Source organism: Neolamprologus brichardi, chromosome 17 (assembly GCF_056152115.1).
Source record: "Neolamprologus brichardi isolate AB-2024 chromosome 17, ASM5615211v1, whole genome shotgun sequence".
NCBI lineage: Eukaryota > Metazoa > Chordata > Actinopteri > Cichliformes > Cichlidae > Neolamprologus > Neolamprologus brichardi.
The window spans coordinates 30,064,363-30,079,807 of record NC_142120.1 but is presented as its reverse complement, the minus strand read 5'-3'; the positions used below and the strand labels follow the sequence as shown (position 1 = coordinate 30,079,807).

At 37.9% G+C, this 15,445-nt stretch overlaps 1 protein-coding gene and 1 long non-coding RNA gene across 2 annotated transcripts in view; both read right to left on the bottom strand.

The window, feature by feature from the left end:
* Positions 1-5,435, bottom strand: part of fndc7b (fibronectin type III domain containing 7b) — a 36,261-nt gene extending 30,826 nt beyond the window's left edge. The window contains exons 1-9 of the mRNA XM_087830411.1: positions 5,409-5,435; positions 5,033-5,051; positions 4,530-4,790; positions 4,150-4,410; positions 3,476-3,745; positions 2,897-3,160; positions 1,195-1,313; positions 609-750; positions 12-275 (exon numbers count right to left, since the gene is read on the bottom strand). Coding sequence (XP_087686537.1) covers positions 12-275; positions 609-750; positions 1,195-1,313; positions 2,897-3,160; positions 3,476-3,745; positions 4,150-4,410; positions 4,530-4,790; positions 5,033-5,051; positions 5,409-5,435 — 1,627 coding nt within the window. The remainder of the gene's footprint in view (positions 1-11; positions 276-608; positions 751-1,194; positions 1,314-2,896; positions 3,161-3,475; positions 3,746-4,149; positions 4,411-4,529; positions 4,791-5,032; positions 5,052-5,408) is intronic.
* A 6,082-nt stretch (positions 5,436-11,517) lies between these two features.
* Positions 11,518-12,298, bottom strand: LOC102779374 (uncharacterized). Its single transcript, XR_437160.1, has 3 exons — positions 12,269-12,298; positions 11,935-11,960; positions 11,518-11,571 (listed from the first exon to the last, which is right to left on the bottom strand). It is a non-coding gene; the product is annotated as an uncharacterized LOC102779374 (long non-coding RNA).
* Positions 12,299-15,445: the final 3,147 nt, after the last annotated feature.

The window sequence follows — 15,445 nt, the reverse complement described above, 5'->3', positions numbered from 1 at the left end:
GTGTTCCTCACTTGTCTCAGCCGGTGACCCCAGCTGTGTTGGACTGGGACAGTCATTGTCAAAAGATCTGATGGTGACGGTCAGATGGTCTCCACACTTGACGCCCTTCATAACACAGCTGTTGGACACTGAGCTGCAGTTGTAGCTGCTGTTTCTGTAGTTGCCCACAGCTGCCACGGTGTAGTACAGTGCCCCCTCAGCATTGTCCCACTTGCTGAGCAAATTGTCAACGCTGCAGTCGGCTACTGTTTCCAGATTCTGCGGAATGCAGGGTGCTGGAAAGAGTGGAAATAAAGAATTGCATAAATGTACTAAAATGTTTTCATTTATAAACGAGAAGCTGAACACAACTGATATTGTAAATTGGATTCATCACATTCATCACAGAGAGCTTATATGAGAACGCACTTCAGTTTCTCTCAGAACCAGGAATACGTTAAATTTCCTGTTCAAAAACTGTTACAATTTGGAATGTTAAAAATGTAATCATTTGCAGATAAAAGACTGTTTAAATAGTTAGCCCCAGTGAGATAAATTTGTCAAATCATTCACTAGAAAATGTGACATTAGTTACCCAAAATTATGTTGCAGATTTATTGAAATCATACCTGTGCGAACGCCAACAGGAGAGCTGAGGCCACTTGAGCAACTCCCAGACACAGATTGAACTGTGAAGGAGTAGTACCGTCCACAGTATGTATTTGTGAAATAACAATTGTTTTCTTGAGTCATGCATTCCCTGACCATTCCCTGGGTGCAAAGAAGAATATTTAATATTTAACCAGTGCTAATTTACATGTTCTAGTTTATCACAAAGGTCAACATTTGAGGAAAAGATTTTAGGTTTCTGTTGATCTGACCACTTTAAGATAATGTGTATGTCAAGACTCTTTCTTTTTGAAATCCAACTTCTATGATTCTGTTTTCTACTTAGGTAGATAAAGTCTTGGGAATTTAAAGAGATGAGAAAAACAGTGTTAAACAAGCAAAGATTAAGGAGCTAGTTTAAGAAACTGGCTGGAAATGTTCAAACAGACTATCTAGTTCTGCATGAAATCTGCCTACCAGAATTTCTAAAGCTTAATAAAGGAATCTTCTCATTCAGTTCTCAGCAAGATGTTTTTATTGGATGAAAAAAGGTTGTGCAATTATTATTTGACAAAAATAACCAATTGTAAATCTAAAATATAATACCTTGGAGTCGACTGCCCTGGCCAAGTAGTGGTTTGCTTCGTTTGTCTGATTCCATGAAAAAATGATGACATCACTGTTGCAGTCCCGCAACAACATCGGGTTGGCTGGAGGACAAGGGGCTTGATGGGAAGACATAGAGTCATTTAAAAAATAGCACATCACAGACATGACGTATATGCTGTATATAAAGGATGGGTGGTAGAGCTATCTATGGATGGATAGCAGGAGAGCTAAAAACAAACAAACAAAACTAGTTGGATTAAATATCCTCATCAAAGGTGAACTTCTCAAATCTCTGTTCAGGTTAAAACGCCCTGATACTAAAGATTGTGCTCCAGTGTTGCTTTTCACTGTATAATGTTTCAGGTTTCACTTAAACACAGGCTCATTCTTAACTGGCCGAACACAACACAATATGATATAGACAGCAAATCTCAAAAGGAGACCCAGTTTTCAAAGGAGACGCCTAGTGATCACTAAAACAAGTGTGTGAACTTGGAATGAAAAACTTGTAAACAAGTATTCCCATTAGGCGCAAGACCAATGTGACACCAGTAATCGCTATCCTGAGGTAAAAACAAGTGGGTGTAATATACTTGGAAAAAGCTTAAATTTGACATCAATCCTTGTCTCAAAATTAATTTGTAGCTGATTGGTGGAGGTTGTTATTGTTATTATAAAAAATAGAGTTTTTCTTTGCCCTTTCCAGGGATTTGTTCTTTTTAAAAAGGTGTTATATCACTTGATTGACTTAAGGATTCATTGTCCCGTATTAAATACGTGGGTGGTTGACATGTTAGAGCTGCTTGTCATGAAATTATATTCAGCAGCATCCAAGTCAGGACAACTTAGCCAAGCACAATGTGACCCATTGGGTGGGGCTGAACATGCACTCTCAGCCCCGAGATCCCCGACTGAATGGAGGGATATGTGAGACGAAAAGATTAACTGCCTGCCCAAAATAGACAATAAAGTCCTGACATCCAGTTGACTATTGCTGGAGGGCCAAATATTTACCAATAGAAATTATGCAATAGGTAAAAATACTGCTAGTTATGAATCGTCTCTCCCGATAAAGATGTTCAGTGTTTCAACGTCTAATCTAAAGGAGCATTAAAAACATTTTACACATGCTTGTGTAACAGGATGAGGCCTTATGCTGATCTTATGAAAAGAGTTGTATATCGTCTCCAGTAGTTCAAGAGCAGCTTTCTGAAAGTCTGACATTTATAGAAGTTCCCTTACAAGGTAGAAGCTTGAAATACGTGACCACTTACTAGACCACCTTATGCCCCTTATGCTTGATTTGTGGACAATTATACCTAAATGTGGGACATCAATAGAGAATCACTGCTTTACATTTCTTTGTTAAAACAAATTCCTTTATATTTCTTCTTCATTATTTTTAGCCCCTCTTCAGACTGGCTTCTTTATTTTAAAACTTAAAAGTAAAATGCCAGATTTTTCAATACCAAACCTATACGAGTATTTGGAATATGAGCTCTCAGATTCTTCCTCATTTAAAACAAGATGGATTATTTCAGCTTTTACAGCTGAAGAAGGAAACAATCCCGCTGTGAACAAAGGCTCAGCTGGTTGGGTATGCTGCTTACACACTTCACAAAAACCCTGATAAAAACAGACTTTAAAGGGAACCACATTGCTTCATTTTCTTTGTGTGTGTGTGTTTATTCAGTCTCACCAGTATTAAAAGTAGCTGAGGTGTTGTTGATTAAGTTCTTGCATTTGTCTGATATGGGCGTTACATACACCGTGTATTCCTGGCCACAGCTCAGTCCTTTAATCAGACAGTTGGTGCTTTGGCTGGTGCATTCCAGCTGTGTGCCATTACTGCCAACTGCCACGGCCCTGTAGGACGTGGCCCCCGAAGCAGCCGGCCAAGACACGGTGACAGAGTTAGTGGTACAGCTGTAGTCCACTGATACCGATGAAACAGGTGTCAGCTCTGCAAGCAACGCATTAATATAATTTTATTTCAGAAAATTATATCATTTCACTGATGTTTGATGCTACATTGCCTCTAATCTGTATTTGAAGGGAAACCTCATATCTAATAGTAGAGTGCAATAAAACCCAAATAATCTTCTCACATGTCTCTTTTCCCATCAGCCTCCACCTAACCTAACAAATAGGTTTTCAGAACATCTGAATTGTCCTTGAGGATCATATTCTAAGTGTCTGAAAGGGACGCTTCAGAGAGAATGGCTGACCTAGATCCTAATCACCAAGTTATTGATATTGTGTGGCTCTGCAGACTCACTGTTGGTGGTGTATGTGTAGTCCGTGGGCTCGCTCGCCACCAAGAACGTGCTGTATGAGGACACTGATATCAGATAGGTGGAGCATGGGAGGATGCCTTGAACATCCAGCTTGGTGTCTGGGACATCGTGTGAAGAGGGTTGGCTGCTGGGATCATCTAGGTTGCGAATCTTGACATGGTATAAAAGGACCGTATTCACCGGCTCCCACGTTATTCTTGCCATAACCTGGTTAGTCTGTATTGCAGTAATACCCACTGGAGGCTGCACCACTGAAAGAGAGTGGGATTTATTCAGATATGAATACTCTTAAATAGTTGACACAAATCAGTGAAATACTTTTTCTACACAAGTTTCTAATTCTTAGAGACCTTTGATTAAAAAGGGTCAAGCTACCATTTATAAATGCATACAGCCACGTTTAAAGGATCAGTTCATGTGTTTTCTAGTTCACTTAAAGTAAGGTGCATAGCTTTAATGTAAGTTTTCACTTTCTATGCATTTATTTGGGAATATCTGCTCCTGTCCCCCTGCAAAAGTCATGAGATCTCTTTGAACGTTCTCTTTTTTAAATTTACCAAACATTTGCAAGAGTTACCTGTTTTTCAGAGAGCGACTATAAAATACCCATCCACCCTAAAGCACTTCTACATTCTAATTGAAGTTGGTCACTTACAGGTTGTGATGGTCTTCACTTTGCTTCCTCTTCCCAGGCCTGCCTGGTTAACTGTGTAGACATAGCAGTCATAGTTGGAGGAATGCTGCAGGTTTCTTATCACAGCTGTGGTGTTGGTGTATGTAAAGTTCATCGTGGTTCGAGTGGTCTGAGAGTACACCTCTAGATAGTATTTCTGTGCTGAAGGCACTGTTGTCCATGTTACTTTGATTGAAGTACTTGATAGTGCTCGCCCTTCAACTATCTGTGATGTGTCAGGGACTGGTGGGAAAGAGCAGGCGAGACTATTTCACATAAACTGCTAAAGGAAGTCAACATAAAAAAATGACAGTATTTTCAATCCTGATCAATCAGTGTTGTTGTGAAAATGTTGGACTTACCCGTGAAAGCCAGAGTGGAATTAACACACGCCACATTGAAGAAGACAAAAGCTTTAACAGTCACATTATACTCAGTCCCTGGTTTTAGACCAAAGATGTTCCTCTCAGTCTGGGATCCGGATATGGACGCTATAACTGGTGCAGACTGCGGAGAGTTTTTCTCCCGAAGGTCCAAGACATAGTTTGTTGTTCCAGGATATTCCTTCCATTTTACCAAAATTGATGAGGCACTTGATGAACTTGCTGACACGATGTTGCATCCTGAAAGAAATGGAAATGCACTGCAATAAACTTTGACATTAAAGGTTACACAGCAACAAATAACACAGCCACATATATGTCACACTGAACAGAAGCCAGTGTGACATCTTGAGCTTTAATGATATTTTCTATTCTATTATAGTCTAGTCATTATCATGGTCATAAGTTTAAAAATGACCAAATTATGCAAATACATAGCTCTTTAGACCTGCATAGTCATGCAAATCTCTCCATTTTCTTACCTTCTGCAATGTGAAGTGTCTGTAAATGAAAACAATGAAAAATCATACAACTGTTTCAGTTTTATAGATTTTAACATAAAAAGTTATATTTAGCCGAGTTAGACTTACCAAAGCTAAAGAAAAGCATATGGCTCCCAACAATCCCATCTTTGACAATGAGAGCGGGATTAAAATTACTTTACTATACAAGGGAGTCAAATGCAAAAGGTGTGCTGGATTCTTTTGAGCTTTAACTCAGTATGCCTGAGAACCAATCAGTATTCCTCAAATAGAGGGCAGGCTGTCCCTCCAACAGCCCCAGGCAGCATGAGCTGCCCTGGGAACACAGCATGAGGGAGGGATGGAGGGCGGGATGGATACATGGATGAGAGTTTACCTGAAATGAGGATGACAGGAAGGTCATCACCCTCTCTCACTTCCTCTCTCTTTTTTCCCTCTTGTTTAGTCTATCAGCAGCCATAACTTCGATCCAGGCATTTTCCTTGCTGTCTATTTGTAGTATCTATTATTTTGTGTTTATTATTTGCAATATCAAACAGTCTTTTTGTTGTTCAAAGTCATTGATAAGAATTCATTTATTGTATGACATTGTGGCAAGTCTTCTGTTTTTTAAACTACAGAAAACAAAAGATTAGTTTTAGGATCTCTCAGTTCAGCCGTGTTTATTAAATCACAAGAGAAAAAATATTAATTCATCCACATAAGTCATATGTCACATGTTAACACAGCATTGTCGTACCTAATATATGGAGCCGTAGTTTACGACATAATGTTACTGACCTATTAAGCCTTACTGCTCATTAACCCAAGCATGATTGATTCATTTGTTCAGTTGTTTTTTTTTCTTTTCTGTCGAAGTAACTGAATGTTTACACATCGTTATTCATTTAGTGGTTTCTTTTTCTTCAAGAAACAATACATGAGAGCGCGGTAAATGACCTGAACTTGGGAGGGGCTGCTTAAGCAAAGAAAAGAAATGCACCTGAAACTAAAGTCAGGAATGTAAACTTGTGAACTGGGACTTCATCTAGATGGGATGAACTTCCTAACGCACAGAGATTTACTAACTTGAGTAAACTCATTCATAAACTGAATTTTTGCAGGTGTTTAGTACAAACAAAAAGTGAAGCGGATTTCTTCCTAGATATCTTAATCCCAGAGCTGACATTATGTAGGCTACATGCTGGGCTGAAAAAGATCTTTGTCACACTTGAATAAAGGCCTATGGTTCCTCTTCGTGTATTACAAAAAAAAAACACACAAAAAAGTCAGTGTGAAAATGGATATGGGCTAGAATACTGTGAGGAAACTTTAGATGTTCTTAGGCAAAAGAGCAATTATGAACAAATAATGTGAACATCTTGATATTTTAGCTGTGATATTGTCCTGAGGTAGACAGTATTACAGGTCGGTGTTAAGGATCCTGTGTTGCAACTTCCTATAAATCGGCCTCCATAAAAATGACAATGCAACACAGAAGGGTTGGGTTGTTTCGGCCTCTGGCTTCTCACCAAGCGGTGATCTCCAGTGGTTAAAAATGAATCCATTGACCAGATAACAAAAACTGTAAATCCTTGAATGGCCACTTGAGTTTAAAAGCAAGTCAATGCTAATTCACGCCCATGTTAAAATGCACAACTTTAGAACAGAAATAAACATGTTTACACCCTGGTGCAACTTCTGTCATCACAACAGCTACGCTCATCTTTATATAAAGTTGGCGTTACCCTGTAAGGAACCTAGAGGTGAATTAATGACAACTGCATTCAAATCAGCGACGATATTATGCATGAAAGCTGCTTGGTAGGATACATATATTCAATCTCTGATTTCCCTACTGCAGGGTGTCTCAAAGTTAGGTGCTTGCTATTTTGGAGGGCATTGGTCTCCTGCAGGGGAGGCTGAATGACCAGAGTAAAAACATTAAAAACATGCAGTGAAATGAAGGTGTACAGAAGTTGGCACTAGTTATAAACAAGGAAAAACAATTTAAGGCCATGTTTTACCAAATGGAATGTATAAGTTTAATTCGCAGAAGAAGCAAGTGAATGCGAGGGTCACCACAACAGACCATGAGTTTTAAGGTTTAAGTTTGATATCATCAAGAAAGATAAGCACATGACTTGTAAGTCTTGTACCCCAACATTTTATTGCAGTTTAGCGAACATTTTTAAAACACACATTATGTGAAAAATATAAATCTTTTTTCAGACAGACATTTTATTTTCTCTGTGTCACGTTCCTGGGTCTTTTGACCCAGCGTTTTTAAGTTTTAGTTTATGTTTGATGTTTATGGTTTATTTTTAAGTTCATTCGATTATCTAAGCTCATTTGTCTATTTCGATTCCCCTTGCATCTTCAACCCCTTTGTTTTAGTCTCCCTTTGCCCTTTATGTGTTCAAGCTGCATGTCTTATGTTGTCAAGTTTATATTATCAAGTTTATATGTCTGCGTCTCATGTTTCCTGTTTTATTGTGAAAGTCTGTGTCCTAGTTCAGCGTAGTCAGCTTTGCTTCCTGTGTCTCGTTATGTCAGATTAGTGTCAGCTGTTTCCTCATGTGTTTCCACTTCCCCTAATCACCCTTGTGTGTATTTAGTCTGTGTGTTTCTGTTCATTCCTTGTCAGGTCGTCTGTTGTCCACGCCAAGGTTTCCATGTCATGTTTCATGTCTAGGTTTTTCTTGTTGTTTGTTTAGCTCTCCCAGTTTAGGTTGATGTTAGTTTACTTCGGTTTGCCTTGCCCTTTCTTTGTACCTTTTTTACCAGCGTTATTAAACGGCTCGCTTTTTCTTAATACTCAAGCTTTGGTCCAAGTTCCTTCGTGTCTGCATTTTGGGTCCACTCTTCACAATTAATACAGTCTGCCACCGCCAGACTGTGACACTCTGTTTCTACAAATATGAAGGCCTTCTGTCAGAATTGGCATCTGGCACTGCTTCTTCTGCAGAAAATAACAGTATTTCTTTACAATATAAAACACTTTCTTGAGCAGTAGTGTATAAAACACTGTAGTTTTACTGTGAATGTAATGGTTTATAGGAGTTTGTTTTTGCAGTTTTCCAACCTCACTTTTTATCCTTACACAATTAAGCAGGCACCTATCTGGTGAAGTGAGTCATATTAAAATGAGACATTGCTTTGTTGAAAGAAGTATAAGTGAAAATGGTGCAGATGATGTTGAAGGAAATGCTGCTTTTAATCAAGTAATATTAGAGTTTAAGGTAGTCATCATCATCTATTCAGTTTAACGTACAGTGCACCTAGACAATATAATAGTGGTTATATTAGTGATGCTATGCACATACTAAAATGAAAATATATAGAAAAAATTCACACTGATTTCAGTTAGTGCGCAATTGCATTTTTTCCTATTTTATCATGTTATCTCTGTATGATGGTGATAACAACAACAACAATAATAATAAATTATTATGTTAATCAATAACAGTTCAATCTTCTTTCACGTCAGGTTGATAATCCTCTAATCGCCTGAGCCAAGGTGTGAAAATGGGTGTGGGTCCCAATCAGCCAGGGTTTCGGGTGAGTTCATTGTGAAACCTGGCCCCACCTTATCATGTGATTTCCTGAGGTCAGATGGCCCAGGATGTGAGTGGGCATTAAGGCGTCTGGGGAGGGAACTCAAATGTACTCAAGGAGAGATCGGAGAGACCCAACAGCCACTTCACAAGCGCATGGCACAACACAGAAGAGCCGCCTCCACAGGACAAGACTCAGCAGTCCATCTGCATCTTAAGGATAAAGGACACTCTTTCGAGGATGCCAATGTTCACATTTTGGACAGAGAGGACAGATGGTTTGAAAGAGGAGTGAAAGAAGCCATCTATGTCTACTGTGAGCGACCATCTTTGAACAGAGGCGGTGGTTTACGACACCAACTCTCTGCCATCTATAATCCAGTTTTGAGTTCCCTCCCCAGACGCCTTAACGCCCACTCACATCCTGGGCCATCTGACCTCAGGAATTCACATGATAAGGTGGGGCCAGGTTTCACAATGAGCTCACCCGAAACCCTGGCTGATTGGGATCCACACCCATTTTCACACCTTGGCTCAGGCGATTAGAGGATCATCAGGGGGTCCTTTTGTCCCTCTGTGGGGGGACACTCCCCCTAGGTTTAAATCTGGGACTCCCCACCACTTGACCTTAGAACTGAAGAAGCTTCTTGGATGAGAGGTGAAACGTCTTCAAGCAACTTAAAGAAGTCCAGACGCTTTTCTTTGCAAGATCCTTTGACATTATGGAAATATGTTTTTCAGTCTGGTACTTTCTCCAGGTATTCATCCACAGTTTAATTACACTGCACCTAATACAGGAAATGGCACAGTTTGGCACAATGTAAGACACAAAGGCATACTTGAATGAACAATATAGAAGAGAGAGGCATACTTTTCCACACTAAAAATGTAGTTCTTTCTGATGTGGAAGTTAGATGAAAAGTTGTTGTAATCATTGACACCACTTTTACTTTACTAACAGAATAAACTGAAATGTTAAGTACATCCATACTTGAAAATGAAAGAAGTTCCTAAATAGGTTCTGGGATGCTTTTTAAGAAGGTTGCCACGTGGCAGGATTTGTTTTCTAGAAAGACTTTGGTTGCAGTTGAGCAGAATTGAAAGTGAAGATGGTCTTTAGCAACAGTTGCCAAGTTCTAGCTTTATACTGACAAAGGGTTGGAAAACTGCCACGGTGGCTCATGTAACAACTGCTTCCATACATCGTGGAAAACTGCTTGTTAAATTCACAAAGAGCAGTAAATGTCAAAGCCACAGAAGCAGCACAGGTCAGCTGAGCAACGCCTGTAAACGGAGAAGAATCTACGGGAGCTCACAAATGTAATGATTACTTGAATGATTCCTGAGTAATTTCCTGCACTGGAACTCAGGGTTCCCCTGACTACTAAATGTCTCTTTAACCTCTGGAGACATGATCTGATGAAATGTTATACTGTGACAAAATATGGTTTCACGGTCACCATCATGGCATCAAGTTAGCCTACAGGTTTGAGGACACACAGAAAAAAATGTCCCTTCATGTTTTGAGTGCTTTGAGAAATGAATGTTAATGTGGTGGGTTTTTTATTATGTGCGTGCTTTTTGCGAGGAAATTATACAAGAAATTATACAAGAAATATTCTATAAAAATCTCAATTTGGTGTTTGTTACACAAGCTGCTAAGAGATAGGTGTCTCGACAAAAGAGAGTCATGGCTCATGTTTTACCATTCAATGCCAACTATTCCCTACAGAGAGTTACAGTTTCCTTACTGATAACCAGCACTGTTCACAGTACGCTGAACATAATACCAGAGCCATTTGTGATTTCAAAGACTTCAGCCAAGTGAAACTTGCGCTACAAAAAAGTCCATGGCAACCAATGTTTCTGGGAGGAGCGCCGTGCAAAGCTGCAGAGGTGCAGCTGTCTTATGTAAAGGCACGTTGTAGGGTGTTTAATTAATCTGAGCCCTCTTCTCTGTGTGTTCTTCTGCGATACTGGTGATTAAAAATATGTTAACACCATAATATGGAACTGCAGCAATGAATTTCTTCTAACTCACTGTAATTGTGGGTTTAACATTAAATATAGCTTCCCTCATTGTTAAAGTCAGTCTGCATACTGATGACGTTCAGCTTTACATTTCAGGTAATTGCATCTCTGCTGGAAACAAAAATCTTTAACAGAAATAAGAGATGTTCTAATGAGTAATTTCCCAATCATTGGTATTTGGTAGAAAGAAGGAATGATGTGTATTAACAAAAATGAGAGGTAATCATTTTGGCTTCCAGTTTGAGTGAATATGGTACAGAGTAAAGGTGTTTTGCATTGATAACCAACAGCATGAATATCAGTTTTGTTAAAGAACTTTAATTCAGTTTTATTAGAACTAGATTCACTATTGACATGGAATAAATAGAATACAACATGTTGTCACCGAGAAGTTATTTCTTGTATAATTATTACCATTAAATTACACACAAACTAATTATTTACTCTCAAATGCAAATTGATGCTGGAAACCACCTACCTGCAGTAGGCTCATTTTTACACACATGCTGCACAAAGTTAAAATTTAATTCTCATAATCATAAATAGCACAAAGAGAATTTAAAGCAAAGGCAGATCAGGAAAAGGTTCACAGAGCGGTGTCTTCATTAGCACTTCATCACCAACATGCCTCCTGCCTGGGTTTAAACTTTAAAAAAATTTATTTTATTGGTTACTTCATACAGTAAAGAGGTGTCTCCCATGTTCACAAGCAGCTGCTACAGCAGGTAGCTACACCTGTTTGGTTAGGCAGATTTTTCCACCACATGGCCTTTCTGACATATTTTGAGCAGAACACACAGAAAGAACTGCTGTTACACTTGTTTTTTCATTCGACACATGAAAATCATTTAACAAAACCATTTCTCATTTTCTTGCTCCATGACTGATTCCTGGTTGACATTTGTTCCTTTAGGAGCACGACTTTCTTCCTGTGGTGTAGCAGCGTATGATGAATATGTTGTGTAATATCTTCTGTGGAAGCAAAACATCAAGACACATCAACATTGTGTTCAGTTTGCGGTATTTTTAGTTTTTTTTGTTTCTTTATTGTAAGTCACTCATGTGCACATATAGGTACACGTGTCAGTGTGGCCAACACAGAATTACAAACTGTGTTGCAATGTATTGTTTGTATCTTTTCATCGTTGTGCAAAGAAAAATTACAAAATTACAAAACAAAACATAGCAGAAATTTGCAGATACTAGCTAAAATTATTTGCCATATTTTTAAAACTTAAATTTAAAAAAGCACAAAGGGATTACAGATTACCAAATGGGTTTTTTTCTGTTTATTCAAGCACAAAGCTACATGTCAGATATAATACATTCACTTACCATGTGCTTTTCTCTTCTTTAAATCACTGCGGAGGAGAAGAGTGAAGTGATTTAAAAAATAATACCACACTGCTCTTAAAGTGTGATTTTAATAATTTCCCTTAAGGGTGCCAAGTAGTGTTGATCTGTATTAAGTCTGTGCATAATAGCACCGTTCCAGCATAAAGGGACAACTGGCTTTTCTTTTATGAGGTATTCTTTTATGAATAGCTTTTTAGTCACTCAAGTTCTTTATCAGCTCATTGTGGATGTATTTGATGTGTTTATAAATACTGCAGTTTTACGTGAATTTATGCATGTGGGCACTGACCCCTGATAAAAATGTTGAACTTACCTGTGGAAGCCAGGGTTGAATTCACACACGCCACACTGAAGAAGACAAAAGCTTTGACAGTCACATTATACTCAGTTCCTGGTTTTAGACCATAGACGTTCCTTTCAGTCTGGTGTCCGAATATGGGCGCTGTAATCGGTGCAGACTGCGGAGAGTTTTTCTCTCGAAGCTCCAAAATATAACTGGTCGCTTCAGCATGCTTTTCCCATTTTACTAAAATTGATGATGCATTTGAGGCACTTGCTGACAAGATTTTGCACCCTGGAATAAATGGAAGCACATGCAGTAAGCTTTGTTATTAAAGGTTGTACAGGAGCAAATAATGCAGCTACACACACAAAATAAGTTTGTTATTATTTGAATCTATCTGTAGTGCTTTTTTATTCACAATCATGCCTTTGTATTTAAAAAAAATGACTTTTTCATTTTCTTACCTTCTGCACCTTCATGTGTCTGCAAATAAAAACAATAGAACATTATTTTTCTTTTGTTATTGATAAATATTGATCATTTGATAGATTTCAACAAGTTTAAAAGTTGTATTTACCTGAGTTAGAGTTACCAAAGCTAAAAAAAAGCCTATGGCTCCCAACAACCCCATCTTTAACAATGAGAGCGGGATTAAAATTAGTTTACTATATGAGAGAGTCAAATACAAAACGTTTGCTGGATTCTTTTAAGCTTTGGTCCACTCAACCTGAGAACCAATCAGTATTCCCTAAATGGGGGCAGGCTGCCCCTCCAGCAGCCCCAGGCAACCAGAGATGCCGTGAATCAACAAAAAGAGGGATGGAGGGAAGTTTTCTCTGTTTTCAATGTAAAACGTGGCAGCAGTTTTTCAGCAGGAATAATGTCTGGTGTTTGGGAACTATTTTTGTAATTTGAGACTTTTTTCAATGCATTATATAAAGCCAGTGTATCTTTCCCGGTATTACTCGGCTTGACCTAATAAAAAACCTCAAGGTTTGACATTTGAAACAGGTGGCAACTGGCAAAGCTGAAAAATGAAGCCAATGTGGGAGTGACACAAACTCTAGTCGTCTAGTTGAGGCTGGTTGCAAAAAAGGAAAGACCACAAACTCTTACATCACAAGGACATTCTGATTATTGTCTTTTATACTCTGAAGTTAAAAAACAATCCCCATATTTACAGCTACTGTATATTATGTATGATTGTATATTTATGTTTGACACTCTGGAGATAGGGGAGTGTGAAAACCAAAAGATGGTTACAGGCCAAATTTCTGATTTTAGAGACCTCTGTTTACGGGAGAGCTGGAGGCAGTGGCACAGAGCTCTGGGATCTCTTCTTAAATGGCTTTCTCTGCAACTTGGTTATCCGATTTTTTGGTTTACTTACAGTGTCAGAACTTTATAAATGTATTGATAAATATATCTATAACTTGTAACATTTTAGTCCAGTCTAACATATTACCTGCATGTAAGTCCAGACTTCAAACATGTCACCCAACTTGATCAGATTTGATTAAATTTCCAATGTAACACAAAGATGAAGATGATGCTGTTTGCCTTACCAAATATAACATTCTCATCAGAGAGCCAAGTGTTCACTCATGTGTAATCAGTTTGAAGAAAATACAGTTGATCTTGAAGAAGGGAAAGTTTCAGACACAACAAAACAGCTTCTAACAGAATTAACCCTTTAAAGCAAATGTATCGTTGATACATGAGGTTATGAGTGTTTGAGACTTCTACATCATCAGTTTAATGTATTGAAATTCACTTAAACAAGCTTTCTTGCCCATTCTCATGCTTGGTTTGAATGTCAGCAGGACAGGCTGAATATAGTAACTGCTGCCATGTGACTGTTAAACAGATTTAACTAACAAAGCATTATCAACATCCTGATTTACAGATCACATATCTACATCCAAAACAAAACACTATATGATGATGATGCTGGGAGTTCTTTATTACCAGAAATTTCCATCACTTTGAGACAATGACACGTACTGAAAGCAGTTCATTACATCCTAACAATATAAAACAGAGAACTGACTAGTTGTTTTAAAAGGGAAAAAAAATCATGTATTTAAAGATGAATATATCAGTTCGTGTTCCTTGATTGTCAGGAGGACAATGAGCTACACATCTATTGTGCTTCAGTCATCTCTATGACAAATTTCTTGAACTGAAGAAGAAAAATCCATCATATGTAGTTTGAATTAGCTATTCAAGCATGGTAAATGTTTTACTATCAACTATCAATTGCAATTTTTACCAGTTTTTTTTTTTTAAAAATCTTTTTCCTATTAAATCCAGTAATTTGTGGTTAAAATTAATTTCTAATTTCCCCAATTTAACATAACTTTAGTTACTTTAACTTTAATGTGTGATTTTCACAGATCACAGATTTGAATCTTAAATGTTGGAGCAGACTGTGGGTTTGCTTTCCTATGCCACATAAAAATCATCGAACATTATACCAACATGTTTCATGGCTAAACATTTGTGGTTGTTTCTCTATATATTTATGAGGCTGGGATCATTCCGGTGAGGATGGGGGTGATGGATGAGGAAGAGGAGGATGAACATGTTTTCTGTCGAGGAAAAAGATCAAAACCCATGAAAACTGAATACGGACCTGCAATATTTGTACTTTTATTTTCGCTCATTGGTTTAATGTGCTCAAATCTGATGACAGCAATGTCAAGTGTGGCTGTGTTTTTTGTAGCCAGAAGATAGATATTAATATACACAAGACGGTAGAAACAAAAGATGGTCAATTATTTTAACTGTCATTAAAAATGTTATCATAAATTCAAGACATAGACCGTTCCACAGTTTAGCACCATAAAAACAGAAAGTGAACTCTGATACTTGTATGGGGCATTTATGGTACATTTTTTAAAAAAAAGGAGTGGTGCTGACAAAGTTTCAGATGGAAGACTTTTGAATCTTATCTTAATAATTTTCATCTTTTTATATTTCATACCTTTCGTGTAGTTTTTTTTCTGCATGATACATGTGTAAAATTACAGAAAAGGTTCTGGTAACTTAAACATAACATCAAAACATCAAACTTAATTCACAGAAAATGTCCTTTTTTATTTTATTTTTTTTACCCATATGTTGATCTATAACAGGTAGACTTTAGTGTAGTATAAATGTCTGTGTGTATCAGGGATCTTTATCACCAGGAAAAGCTAAAAATTC